This window comes from Melospiza melodia, chromosome 10 (assembly GCF_035770615.1).
Source record: "Melospiza melodia melodia isolate bMelMel2 chromosome 10, bMelMel2.pri, whole genome shotgun sequence".
Lineage (NCBI taxonomy): Eukaryota > Metazoa > Chordata > Aves > Passeriformes > Passerellidae > Melospiza > Melospiza melodia.
In genome coordinates, this window is record NC_086203.1 from 19,538,121 (window position 1) to 19,551,919 (window position 13,799).

General features: G+C 59.8%; 1 protein-coding gene across 2 annotated transcripts in view; it reads left to right on the plus strand.

Annotated features, from left to right (window-relative positions):
• The first annotated feature begins 1,631 nt into the window (after positions 1–1,631).
• The window catches only part of CELSR3 (cadherin EGF LAG seven-pass G-type receptor 3), a 31,379-nt gene continuing 19,211 nt past the window's right edge, over positions 1,632–13,799 (plus strand). The window contains exons 1-5 of one of the 2 annotated variants that reach the window (XM_063164752.1): positions 1,632–4,761; positions 10,409–11,041; positions 12,594–12,816; positions 13,180–13,295; positions 13,675–13,763. In XM_063164752.1, coding sequence (XP_063020822.1) covers positions 1,632–4,761; positions 10,409–11,041; positions 12,594–12,816; positions 13,180–13,295; positions 13,675–13,763 — 4,191 coding nt within the window. The remainder of the gene's footprint in view (positions 4,762–10,408; positions 11,042–12,593; positions 12,817–13,179; positions 13,296–13,674; positions 13,764–13,799) is intronic. The other variant, XM_063164753.1, reaches the window with a different exon arrangement.

The following is a 13,799-nucleotide window of genomic DNA, read 5'->3' on the forward strand; positions in this document are numbered from 1 at the left end:
TTGAGGAGTTAATCACAGCAGATTACCCATCCTATGCAGTTCATAAATTAACAGGTTGGCTTCTCCAGGGGTTAGACATCCACATTCACTGGGTGTCAGCCCTGAGCATTGTGTAAGCACCAGGGGAAGTTCTCTGTGGCACATGCTGAGCTGCACTGGCCACCACTTTAGGGCCTGCCTGGTAGTTCCTGTCATGGTCCTACAACACATGGTCAGCACATGCAACAGGGCAAGGACAAGCCCTGCCTGCTCTGCCCACCCTGTGGCTTCCCCAGGGGTGGCCAGGCCTGGCCTTCTGCAGGTGCTGGGAGGGCCCCTTTGGAGCTAGGATGTGCATGGAGGCACAGTGTGTCCCATGTATGCCCTGCTCTTCCCTGCCCCATCCTACACTCCCATCTCCCAGATTTGCTCTATTTTCCTCCCTGACACAGTTCTTTCTTCTCTAGCATTTTCCCCAGTTTGCCCTCTCCTTCAGCAGGACATGGCCAAGGATGTCTCTCTACCATGGCATGCGAAACACTAATGAGGACGTAAAGCCTGTTATGAGCTCCAGTGGATTAGGATATTAGTTGATTGAATCAAACCAACAGCTAAATTACGAGGATGATGCATTAATGAATCACTGTAATGCAAGGGCCTCAAACTGAATTTTCTTCAGAAAAAATATAAGGTTGGTTGTTGGTTTTATTTTATATTGGGGATACAGACAGGAAAATCTGCAACTTTCCCTCTGGTGCTGATGCCACACCTTGTGACTGTTGGCAGCTGGGGTCTGTGTCAGGGAAGCAGAGTGGGATAGCTACATTTTTGTCACACACTTGGGTGCCCATGGCTGGGAGCTGGGTGGCAGGGGCTGGGCTGGGACACCACTTGCACCACCTGGAGAAGCGGGACACAGGGAAGGAAGCCTGTCCTCATTCACGCCGTAGAGCCCATCCCTGCAGATGCCCAACGTGGTGCTGCCTGAAGGCCATGGGGAGTGGAAGGGGCCCGTGGGGCTGCCAAGGCACGGCAGTGCCTCCTGCCCAACCTGCCTGCTGGCACTCCGCTGCCTCGCCCTTTGTGCGGGCTCTGCTCGGGCACGGGGCACAGTCTGGCCTGGGGATGCTGGGAGCGGCACGGGCACTGCTCTGGTCCCGGGTGCACCGGCAGAGCCGCAGGGTCGGTGGGCTCAGCAGGTGTGTGCTGTGTGCATGGTGTCCCGGTGGCCGCCGGGGTTGCAGCTTTGGCAGGGATGCTCTGGGAGCCGCTCGCCCGGGGCCGGCCGGTGCAGCCCCTGGCAAAGAGCCGTCCGGCAGCGCTGAGCCCGCGGGTTTGCTCGCGGGCGGCACACGCCGCTCCAGCGCCGGCAGCGGCCGCCCCGCGATGCCCGGCCCGGGAGCGGCGCGTTCCGCCCGGAGCGCCCGGCACGGCCCGGCCGCCCGCGCTCAAGATGGCGGCGCAGGGCGGGCGGGGGCGCGGCGGGGCGGGGCGGCGGGAGCCATGTTGGGGCTGCGGGAGGAGCCGCCACCACCCCCGGCAGCAGCGGCGGCGGCGGCGGCGGGGCAGGGGGCGGCCATCGCCGGCGCGAGCGGGGGCGGCGCCGAGCCCATCGCCGTGCGCCCGGGCCGGGCGGCGGCCGCCGAGGCACCATGGCAGCGGCGGAGGAGCCGGTGGCCGCCCCGAGCCGCTCCTGCTGCCGCCGCCGCCGGGAGCCGTCGCCGCCGCCGCTACTGCTGGTGCTGCTGCCGCTCCTGCTGCTCCCTTTGTTCCCCTCCGGGCTGGGGGCCACGGCGCCGCCGCCGCCGGCAGGCTGGGGGCCGGCAGCCCGCTGGGGCTGTCCCGCCGCCGTGCCGTGCCGGGCGCCGGCCGTGCCCCCGGGGCTGCCCCCGGCGCCGCGCCGCCGGTCCCCGCCGCGCTGCGCGCCCCGCGCCGCCCAGCCGCGCCCGCTGCCCTCGGTCCCGGCACCGGCCCCGGGGCGGCGGGGCCGGCGCGCGGCACCGAACCGCCACCCGCTGTTCCCCCAGTACAACTACCAGGCGGAGGTGGCGGAGAACCAGCCGGCGGGGACGGCGGTGATGGCGGTGACGGCCCAGGACCCCGACGGGGGCGAGGCGGGGCGGCTGGTGTACTCCATGGACGCGCTGATGAACAGCCGCTCGCGGGATCTGTTCAGCATCGACCCGCGGGCCGGGCTCATCTCCACCACCCAGGCCCTGGACCGCGAGAGCATGGACCTGCACTACTTCCGAGTGACGGCCACTGACCACGGGGCACCGCGGCTCTCCGCCACCACCATGGTGGCCATCACTGTGGCTGACCGCAACGACCACGACCCCGTCTTCGAGCAGGGCGAGTACCGGGAGACCATCCGGGAGAACGTCGAGGAGGGATACCCCATCCTGCAGCTGCGGGCCACCGACGTCGACTCCCTGCCCAACGCCAACATCCGTTACCGCTTTGTCAATGAACGGGCTGCCCACGACATCTTTGAGATTGATCCCCGCTCCGGCCTCATCACCACCAGCGGGCCAGTGGACAGGGAGAAAATGGAGAAGTACTCGCTGGTGGTGGAAGCCAATGACCAGGGCAGGGAGCCGGGGCCCCGCTCCGCCACTGTCAAGGTCTACATCACAGTCCTCGACGAGAATGACAACATCCCTCAATTCAGTGAGAAGCGCTACATTGTCCAAGTGAGGGAGGACATACGGCCCCACACCGAGATCCTGCGTGTCACCGCCACGGACCTGGACAAGGACAACAACGCACTGGTGCACTACAACATCATCAGTGGGAACAGTCGGGGCCAGTTCTCTATTGACAGTGTCACTGGGGAAATACAGGTGGTGGCCCCCCTGGATTTTGAGGTGGAGCGGGAGTACACCCTGAGGATCCGGGCTCAGGATGCGGGGCGTCCTCCTCTTTCTAACAACACTGGCATGGCGAGCATCCAGGTGGTGGACATCAATGACCACGCCCCCATTTTTGTCAGCACCCCTTTTCAAATCTCCGTCCTGGAGAATGCTCCCCTTGGCCACTCTGTCATCCACATCCAGGCTGTGGACGCAGACTACGGCGAGAACTCGCGCCTGGAGTACAAACTGACAGGGGTCTCAGCTGACACACCCTTTGTGGTGAACAGTGCCACGGGGTGGATCACGGTCAGTGGGCCCTTGGACCGGGAATCGGTCGAGCACTATTTTTTTGGGGTGGAGGCTCATGACCACGGCTCTCCACCTTTATCCGCCTCGGCCAGCGTCACCATCACTGTCATGGATGTCAACGACAACCGCCCCGAGTTCACCCAGAAGGAATACTTCATCCGCCTGAACGAGGACGCGGCTGTGGGCACCAGTGTCCTCAGCGTCACGGCAGTGGACCGCGACGTGAACAGCGCCATCACATACCAGATCACAGGGGGCAACACACGGAACCGCTTCTCCATCAGCACGCAGGGAGGGCTGGGGCTCATCACTCTGTCTCTGCCGCTGGACTACAAGCAGGAGAGGCGCTATGTGCTCACGGTGACGGCCTCTGACCGCACCCTGCGTGACAACTGCCACGTTCACATCAACATCACCGACGCCAACACGCACCGGCCCGTGTTCCAGAGCGCCCACTACTCCGTGAGCATCAACGAGGACCGGCCTGTGGGCAGCACCGTGGTGGTGATCAGTGCCACGGATGATGACGTGGGGGAGAACGCCCGCATCACCTACTACCTGGAAGACAACGTCCCTCAGTTCCGTATTGACCCAGACTCTGGGGCCATCACCCTCCAGGCACAACTGGACTATGAGGACCAGGTCACGTATACGTTGGCTATCACTGCCAAGGACAATGGGATCCCCCAGAAGGCAGACACCACATATGTTGAAATCATGGTGAATGATGTTAATGACAATGCCCCCCAGTTTGTCAGCCCTCTTTACCAGGGCGTGATCTCTGAGGATGCACCTCCCTTCACCAGCGTGCTCCAGATCTCTGCCACCGACCGGGATGCCCACACCAACGGGCGAGTGCAGTACACCTTCCAGAATGGGGAGGACGGGGATGGGGACTTCACCATAGAGCCCACCTCAGGCATCATTCGCACCGTGCGCAGGCTGGACCGCGAGAGCGTTCCTGTCTACGAACTGACTGCCTACGCTGTGGACAGGGGCATCCCTCCCCTGAGAACTCCTGTCCACATCCAGGTCACCATTCAGGATGTGAATGACAACGCTCCTGTCTTTCCTGCTGAGGAGTTTGAGGTCCTGGTGAAGGAGAACAGCATTGTAGGCTCTGTAGTGGCCCAAGTCACAGCTGTTGACCCAGATGAGGGACCCAATGCCCAGATCATGTACCAAATTGTGGAGGGCAACATCCCAGAGATATTCCAGATGGACATCTTTTCTGGGGAGCTCACAGCCTTGATAGACTTGGATTATGAGACAAAATCCGAATATGTGATTGTAGTGCAGGCCACCTCTGCCCCTCTGGTCAGCAGAGCTACAGTCCACATCAAACTCCTTGACCAGAATGACAATAGCCCTGTTCTGAAGAACTTCCAAATCCTGTTCAATAACTACGTGTCCAATAAATCCAACACCTTCCCCTCGGGGGTCATAGGGAAGGTCCCAGCATATGACCCAGATGCATCTGACCACCTCTTCTACTCCTTTGAGCGGGGAAATGAGCTGCACTTGTTGATTGTAAATCAGTCGAGCGGGGAGCTGAGGCTGAGCCGCAAGCTGGACAACAACCGTCCGCTTGTGGCCTCCATGCTGGTGACTGTCACAGGTAGGGAGTGAAAATCATTGAATCTTTGGTACGGTACCTTTGGGGGGCTCTGCAGGGTCCCTCTGGGGCAGCCCGTTGTGCATTGTGGGTGGGGACTGGTAACAAGGTTTGGACTGGGGGTGCATTCCAGACAGAGTTCTGCTGGGGTGGTGTGAGGGGTGGCATGGGAGGCAGGCTGCTGAGCAGTGCTTGTGAAGGGGCCAAGGCTGGAAATGGTCTGCAAGAACAAAGCATCGTTACTGAGCTGTGAGATCACTTCTGGCTGCTAGCGAGGCACCTTTGGAGGTGTTGTGGCCAGCCAGGCTGTGTTGTGTGTTGTGGGGTGCTGGCCCAGGAAGGAGGTGGTTCCCACGATGGCCAGGCTGCTGGCCCAGGGCTGGTACACTGCCTTGCTCCCCAGCCCAGGTGGCTTTTCTCTCTGCCGGGACTGAGTGCTTCCCTGGCTCTGCTGTACAGAGGGAGGGACTGAGCTCAGTGCAGAGGGAGCCCTCTCAAACACCCATCTGCCAGCAGCAAACAGTTCAGTCCGGACTCTGGCTGTGGCTCCTGCCAGCACTTGCTTTGCAGGGTGGCTTCTGAAGCCTAGTGCTGCCTTTCTGCAGCCAGCTTAGTGTTCAGGGGACAGCTGTGACAAGCCTGAGTGCAGTCCCTGGAACTCTTGCATAGTGCTTGTTGTTGGGGTATCCAAATGCAGATGCTGGCTCTAGCTAGGGGTGGCTTTGTGGGGTGTTGGGTGTTCTCTAGCCCAGTTGAGGACAGGACAAAGATGGACCATGGGCAAGCAGGGTTTGGACCTGGAGCTTCCAGAGCCTGAGCTTTGCCTTCAGCACTAGCCTTTCTTAGCATGATCTGAAATGGAGGCATCTGTCCATTGCTGAACCATGGAGTGGCTGCAGGAGGGAGGGCAAGAGCCCTCTCTGGAGGGGCCAAGCACTGAATTGCCAGGAGTGCCTGGGGAGCGGTGCTCCAAATTGTGATGCTCCCCTGGCCATCGGCTGCCTTCCCTTTTGGCTCTCTCAGTCCGGCTTATTCTGTCAGAGGAGGATTTCTTTCAAAGGATGGAGCAAGGGCTTTAACAGGAGACCTGTCCGAGGCAATCCTGCATGAGCAGCAGCAGCCTGGCAGTGGGCTGGGGCTCTGTGGGGGTAATTGTAGCCGCAGGGCTGCTCCAGCCCCTCGCTGGAGGTGGGGGTGGTTTTGACCTTTCCAGCTTCTGCCCCAGTGTGTTTATGCAAGCCCTGCCTCCTCGCACACTTAACCCTGCACAAAGGCAGGAGACAATCACATCCTGGAGTCCTGCAAGAGCCGCCTCGTGGCAAGGGGGCCCTTGCAATTAGAATGTCGTCATCTTCCAGCGGGAAGGGAGAATGGGAGCGGTGTGCTCAAGGAGGGGAGAGGATGGAAGGGGAAGAGCTGTTCTGGCGAGGGAAGTGAGATGCTGGGAAATGAGCCTTTTGTTGGATTTGTATTGGCTGTGGAGGTGGAGGTCTAGTTTGGCTTTTCAGTCTTTGTTGTTGGAAGCCCCCCGCCCAGCTGGCAGCTCCGCGGCCCCGTGCTGTCGCTGTGTGCAGAGCAGGGTGGGTGTGCAGAGCTGGCAGCCAGGACAGTCAGCCCTGGCTGCATTGTCTGCCCCAGACACTGCCTGGCAGAGCAGCTCCCTGCTGCTGGCAGACGGCAGCAGCAGCTACGTGGGTGCCCCAAGGGCCAGCATCCTAGGAGGCCACTGAATCCCTGCCTTTATGGTGCTTTTCAGGGAGGCTGAACCCCCTAAAACACAGGGCAAGGGGCCATTTTGCCTGCCTGTGAGCTGTGTGTATTCTTAGCCTAGCCCCTTGTAGGAGGCAGCAGACTTGGGCCATCACAAACCAGTGCCTTTCCAGCAGGGCTGATAGCCTCAAAACTGACCTCAGCTTTTCAGAGGACACTTCTGGCTGCTAAAATCTGCTCTTGGCTGCTGAGGATGCAGGACAGTGGGATGGAGGGGCTGTCCATGGCCAGCAGCACTCTGAAATCAGGGCAGTGTGAGAGACTGACATCATGTTGACTTCAAACCATTTCAGACTGGTTTCTCCGGGCTTGGTGGCAAGTGTGGAGGCTCAGGTGCAGGAGAATGGCATTCATCTTCTGTGCTGGGTGATGGAAGCCTGATTTACTTTCAAGATCTCTTAACTGGTAAAATATTATCAAGATGTTGAGAGGTCTGCCAAAGCCTTTCAGCAGCAGTGAGGAATGTTCACTATACTGATATCCAGGTCTTTTCCTGGCTCCTTGTCTGTAAAGTGTTTTACTGTTCCTCACCTGCAAACATGAAAGTCACCCTGTCTGTCCCCAGAGCACCTTGCTGTCTCTGGGGTGGCCATTGCAGTCACAATAGTGGCTTTTGGACACTGTTTTTGGCTCTCTTGGACACTGTTGCTGCCACTGAGTAGAAGAGGGCATGGAACTCTTCTTTAGCTTCGTTGCTTTTGAAGCTGGTAATTGTCAGTCTTGGAATTGCAAACACAATGGCTCAATGCTGCCCAACACAAGGGTCAGAGCCCCTTGTTCCTTTGCCTTGCTCCATTCCCTGTAGCTGTGTTTCTAGGACTCCTCACTCTGCTGCATGAATATTCACCAGGCACCAGCTCTGCAGCCACAGGATTTAATCAGAAAGGCTGAGCATTCATGATTAAAATGCCTCCCATGGGGGGTCAGTGCCTCCAGCCAGCTTTGGGCTTTCTTCTGGTAGCTTTATTTTTTTTTCTTTTCCCATTTGCAGTGGGTCATTCTCTTAACCATCTGCTTCCCTGTGCTTGGAGGGGGAGGCAGCCTTGGGTGTGATGCTGAGGTTGGGACAGTGTTAGAGGGGGGTTTACTGAGGAGGGCTGTGGGGCCAGGCCTGGCTCCACATTGCTCTGGGGAACTGGGAAAGGGATGCTTGGCTTTCCTGCCGTGGGACCAAAGGCATCAGGTACCCTCCAACTCACTTTCTTCCCCAGGCACAGAGTCCTTGCTCCTGTGAGGCATTCCTGGCCTCCAGCCTGCCTCAGGATGCCCTGAGCCAAGGCTGAATAGCAGCCATAAATCAGGCAGAAATCTGCTGGGCTCTGAGCAGCCCCTGGGGAGAGCAGGAGCTGTCCCCAGGCCTTGTGGCTGCTTCTGGGTGAGCTGGGAGCTGGAGAGGAGAGGGCAGGGAGCTCATGCTGGCCTTGACCAGAGAGACAACAGAGAGGAGGGGACAAAGGGACAGGGGAGGGAGCTGGGACACGACCCAGCTGTGTGGAGAAGGGAGCTGGTGTCAGTGATGGCATCCTGGGGTGCCGCCTCACCAGGGGGCTCCTCAGGGAGAGCTGCCAGGCTGGTGGTGGCTTGGGGAGCATCTTATGCCAAGTGTGACTTAGGCTTTCCTCACACTCCTGCCTCCCAGGGTCGGGGTGGTCTCAGTTCCCCATGAGGCTCCTGCAGAGAGGATGTGCCGTGGGGAATGGAGGTGGTGATGCCAGTTCCTTGCCCTGAGCCCTGACAGATCTGGATACCCTGGCACGTCCAACCAGGTGCTGAGTGGAGCTCTGTTGTTGCTGCTGCTCATGCTGCCCTGTGTGCCAGAGCAGGCAGGGTGTCACACACAGACAGGTGCTTTCTCACCTTGCTTCCACATGGGCCAGGAGCAGTTTGCCTTCAGACAGAAGCAGCTCCCCTTTCCTGCAGGAGATTAGCTCCTGGGTGCCTGCACTGGCACGCTGCTCCCCCAGCCTGCAGCCAGCCTTATCTCCAGAGCACAGTCCCTGTGTGCAGGCTGCTGCTCGTGCAGGAATTTGCAGGGTCACTAGAAAGCTTTCACCTTCTGAAGAGTAGAGAGAGGTGAAAGAAAGAGAGATGTTTCCATTTGTAAATCCTCCTGCACTGCAAACTTCAAACAGGGCTGGGGGAAATCAAAAGGCTTTGCAGCAGAGCAGCCAAGGGAAGAGAGGAGCAGTGAAGGCAGCTTTGTATGTGAGGCTGGGAGCTGGGGCATGGATGAGGGATGGGCACACCTGATCCTGGTCAGGGATGGGGCTGGCTGGGGTGCCAGGAATCCTGCTGCTGCTCCTTGCACTGGGTTGGAGCAGGTGAAGCACATAGGTTTGGGATCCAGGATTAGCCATGGGGCTCACTGTTGAGATGTGCTGATGTAATGTTGTGTTGGTATGATGATGGAGAGCCAGTTTTCCATGGAAATGTGTGGGTTTGAGGCTCTCAGGTGTATATGAGGTGGGAGGTGGGAACAACAGGTGGCAGCTGTGTGCTGCTAATGCCCATGGGGCACCAGCATTGGGGTGCTGGCAACGGGCTGGAAGGTGGATTGCTTCATTTCAAGAGCAGTGAGGTTCTTGATGAGCCCCATCAAACATTTCTGGGGCCACCAAGGTTGGCAGAGTCTTACCTTGCCATGCTGAAATCTGGCTCTGTCTGCTGGAGCCTGTGCTGGAGACCAGAAGGAGGGGACCAGGTGGCAGGAGGCATTTTCCTGGGAAAGCAAACAGTCTTCTCCCAGCCAAAGCTGCTGTCAGAGGTGTCTGGGGTCTCCTGGGGTATCAGGATCCACTGGTCTCTGGGAGCTGGGTGGCTGGGGTGGGGCAGGAGCCCATGATCACAGATCTGCCAGGGTGGAAACTGCACCGCTGCCCCTTTGGGCTGTGCTGTGGTGCCCCTGCAGCCTGAGCTGCTGGCCAGGAGTGCACCCGATGTGCCCTGGGTGAGCTGCTGCTGCTGCTGCTGCTGCTGCTGCTGGCCAAGGTGCTGAGAGAGCCGGCAGGCGTGCTCCGAGTGTCCCTGCACCTCCGAGTGTCCCTGTACATTCCGAGTGTCCCTGCACCTCCGAGTGTCCCTGCACCTCCGAGTGTCCCTGCACCTCCGAGTGTCCCTGCACACTCCAAGTGTCCCTGCACGCTCCGAGTGTCCCTGCACGCTCCGAGTGTCCCTGTACATTCCGAGTGTCCCTGCACGCTCCGAGTGTCCCTGCACCTCCGAGTGTCCCTGTACATTCCGAGTGTCCCTGCACGCTCCGAGTGTCCCTGGCTGCGAGATTGCTCATGTGGAGCGCGTTCCCAAAGGGAAGGAGTTTGTTTCCAAGGAAAACAGAGATTAAAGAGAATTAAACAAACCAGAGATGGGCTGAGAGAGGAAGAGATGCAGAGCAGATGGTGAGAATGGGGGGAGCAGGGAGACCAGCACAAAAGCTTTGGAGGGCCTGGAGGAGAGAGGAAGGAAATGGCAGGAGAAGAGCACAGGAAAAGGCAGCGTGGGGAAGGCAGGCAGGGCACAGCAGGGAAGCAAAACACCCCAGGCCCTGGCATCAGCTCCTGTGTTTGCCAAACCTCCTGCTGGGACTTCCTTCTGTTCCTGAGCACCTTTGTTCCTGGGAGCTCAGTTTGCTGCCGAGATCCAGGACAAGGAGAAAACCTGAGAGTTCTTTCAGTGGGGAGCCTGATGGGGGGAGAAGGTGCAGCCATATGGGCCACTCCCTCTCCATCCCAGGTGGCTCCCTACTAGCCCTTGGGGCTGTGGCTCCAAGCTTCCTTACCCAGGAGTCAAACACTGGGGTGCAGGGCTCTGCCCTGGGCTGGGAGGGATGAGATCCTCCAAGAGCAGGCAGAGACCTGCAGCGTGTTCCTGTTGCCTCCCACAGACGGGATCCACAGCGTGACAGCTCAGTGCGTCCTGCGCGTGATCATCATCACGGAGGACATGCTGGCCAACAGCATCACGGTGCGCCTGCAGAACATGTGGCAGGAGAGGTTCCTCTCCCCGCTGCTCTCCACCTTCCTGGAAGGAGTGGCCACCGTGCTTGCGACGCCCAAGGAGGACATCTTCATCTTCAACATCCAGAACGACACGGACGTGGGGGGCACGGTGCTCAACGTCAGCTTCTCGGCGCTGGCGCCCCGGGGCGGGCGCTACTTCAGCTCGGAGGAGCTGCAGGAGCAGCTGTACATGAAGCGCATGGTGCTGACAGGCACCTCCATGCTGGACGTGCTGCCCTTCGACGACAACGTGTGCCTGCGGGAGCCCTGCCAGAACTACATGAAGTGCATCTCCGTGCTCAAGTTCGACAGCTCGGCGCCCTTCATCGCCTCCCGCTCCACCCTGTTCCGGCCCATCCACCCCATCGCCGGCCTGCGCTGCCGCTGCCCCCAGGGCTTCACCGGGGACTACTGTGAGACCGAGATCAACCTGTGCTACTCCAACCCCTGCCTCAACGGCGGCATCTGCACCCGCAGGGAGGGCGGCTACACCTGCGTCTGCCGCCAGCACTTCAGCGGTGAGTGCGGCCCTGGGGGAGGGCTGGCAGCGTCCCTTGGCACTGCTGTCGCCGTGGCAGGTGCTCTTCCCACCAGGGCCGTGGGTGTCACAGCCTCTCTGTGCCTGCAGAGTCCAGCTCTGCTCCCAGCTCTGTGTTTCCATGGTGCTGCGTGTGCAGGGCTGAGGTTGCCATAGAAATCTGTCTGGTAGGGAGTTGGCTTGGAGGACTCTTGGGGACCCTGGCCATCATTTTCCACCCCTTGTCACAGAGCAGGAGGACTAAGCTAGACTAGGCTAGGCTGGGGCACAGGAGGTTTCTTGGCTGTGCCCCATGCTAGAGGGTGATGGGCTCTGGGACCGTTGCAGTCCTTCTGTGGTTTCAGCCTGTGCCACTGTTCAGCTGGTCTGGCAGAGGTGTGGAGCCTCACTGGCCCCATGTGCAGTGGATGTGTGCAACCCACCCAGAACAGAAGGGGAGGCTGGGCCCAGGTGCCCCACCAGGCAGGATCTGAGCCAGGCAGATCTGGTCCTAGCTGGGGGGCTGGCAGGGGAATCCACAGTCCAGCCAGAGTCTGGTTGCCACAAGTTCCCAACAGGCTGTGGAGAACTGACAACTGGAGGATGAGGGGAGGTGGCCTCAGTCTACTGAGGAGGGATCCCCTGCCTTGCTCTCGCTGTCAGGAGGGAGCATGGCAGCAGATGGCTGCCTCTAGCTCTTCTGTAGGTGGCTCCTGGTGAGATAAGCAGAGTCAGTGGTAATTAACCTCCGGCATTTGAAGCGTGAACAGCCATTAGCAGAAGGGTTAATGAGCTCATTTGCCTGTCACTTCATGCTGTCTCCTCATCCTCCTTGTGTATCACAGAGCAAGTAATGGGAGCAGGGCCTGGGGCTGAGTAGGACTTGAGCTGAGTGCTTCCCTGGGTTCTGTGGGAATCGCACAGGAAGAGGGGCTGACAGATGTCCTGCACTGCACTGTTGAGCTGGCACGAGGCATCCCTGTTACCCATGCCAGCAAGGTGCCAGGGTATTTGTTGTTCTCCATGTGGTTCCCATTTGCATGCAGTGTTTGGAAGCTCCTGGTGCCATGGGTGATACTTCTATAGCTACTGACAGGAGCTCAGTGGCACTGGGCTGTCCCCACATGCCAGAGACAGGACTGAGATGCCTGTCCCAGGTTTGTGTGGTGGCAGAGCCCAAGGAGGCACTCTCAGCATTACCAGGATTCCCTGGCTTGCCTCTCCACTCTTAGGACTGTGCAGCTGTAGTGTAGAGGCCAGTGCCCTCCTGCCACATTCCCATGCTGTACTGGATCCAAAGTTGTCCCTTCAGCCAGACCTGGCATCACATCCAGCCCAGTGGCTCGTGCTGGGCTGGCAGTGCTGGCTAGCTCACTGGCTCCTCTGGGGAGCACCTGGGTAACACTTGGGGTGTCCTACCCTTCCCTGGCCCCCAGCTACTCCTCAGACTCCTTCCCTCAGCTGCCCTGCGCCGAATCCAGGCTGCATTCCCAGGACAAGGAGCCTGTGAGTGGCTGCTGTGCGTTGGTCCCAGCCTGTGCCTTGCCCTGCAGGGGAGCACTGTGAGGTGGACAGCCGGGCAGGGCGCTGCGTGCCCGGCGTGTGCCACAACGGGGGCACCTGCACCGACAGCGCCGACGGCGGCTTCCGCTGCCAGTGCCCGGCGGGCGGCTTCGAGGCGCCCTTCTGCCACGTGTCCACGCGCTCCTTCCCGCCGCGCTCCTTCATCATGTTCCGGGGCCTGCGCCAGCGCTTCCACCTCACCCTCGCCCTCTCGTGAGTGCTCTCTCTGTCTCTCTCTCCCCTCCCCTGCACAGCAGTGTCCTCGCTTCACCCGGCCCTGCTCTGGTGGCTCCTGTGCACAGCATGCTGGGCCAGTCCAGGAGCTGCCCGATGCGCTCCTCACCCCGTGTCACTGGCTTTGCTCCCCCATGGGTCTGCCCTGGCACCTTTGGCCAAAGGGCTCTGAACCTGCCCTGGCATCAGCTCATGCCTTCCTGCAGTGCTGCTGCCAGCTCTCTGCCCCCCATGCTCAGGTCTTAGTGTCCCTGTGCTGGGATGCTGGTGCAGGCCACAGGATAGAGGGGGTCTCCACGTGCTCCTTGCACACACCCTGCTCTCCTTTGTGCCCTGCCCCAGGTTCAGCACCGTGGAGCCCGGCGGCCTCCTGCTCTACAATGGGCGTTTGAATGAGAAGCACGACTTCCTGGCAGTGGAGATCATCCAGGGCCAGGTCCAGCTGAAATACTCCACAGGTACTCTTGGCCCTGCCTGCTGTGGGATTTGTGTCATGGGAGCTGGGAGAAGGCCTGTGCTAAGAGGGAAGAGGAGAATGCTGCCCTGGATGGAGCCTGTGCTAAGGGAAGCAGGGTTAGGAGGGATTGGTGAGCATCAGTGGATACCACAGGAGATGAGTTGCGTGTATCAGGACTCTCCCTGGCCTTAGGAGTGTAGTTTGTGAGCACAAACCAGGACAAACCCCTTTGGTGTCTGTGCTGCTGTTCTGTCCTGTTGTGTCACTGTGAGCTTCACAAGTCCATCAGCAGCACAGTGGGTGCGGTGCCTCAGGAAGGGTGGGAACATCTGGAGGCTGTGTGGCTCCCCTGAGCCCTGCCATCATCCCTGTCTCCTCAGGAGAGTCCAGCACGGTGGTGAGCCCCTACCTGCCGGGGGGTGTGAGTGATGGGCAGTGGCACACGCTGCAGCTCCGCTACTACAACAAGGTACGTGTGCCCCAGCTGGCCCCAGCACTCAGGGCT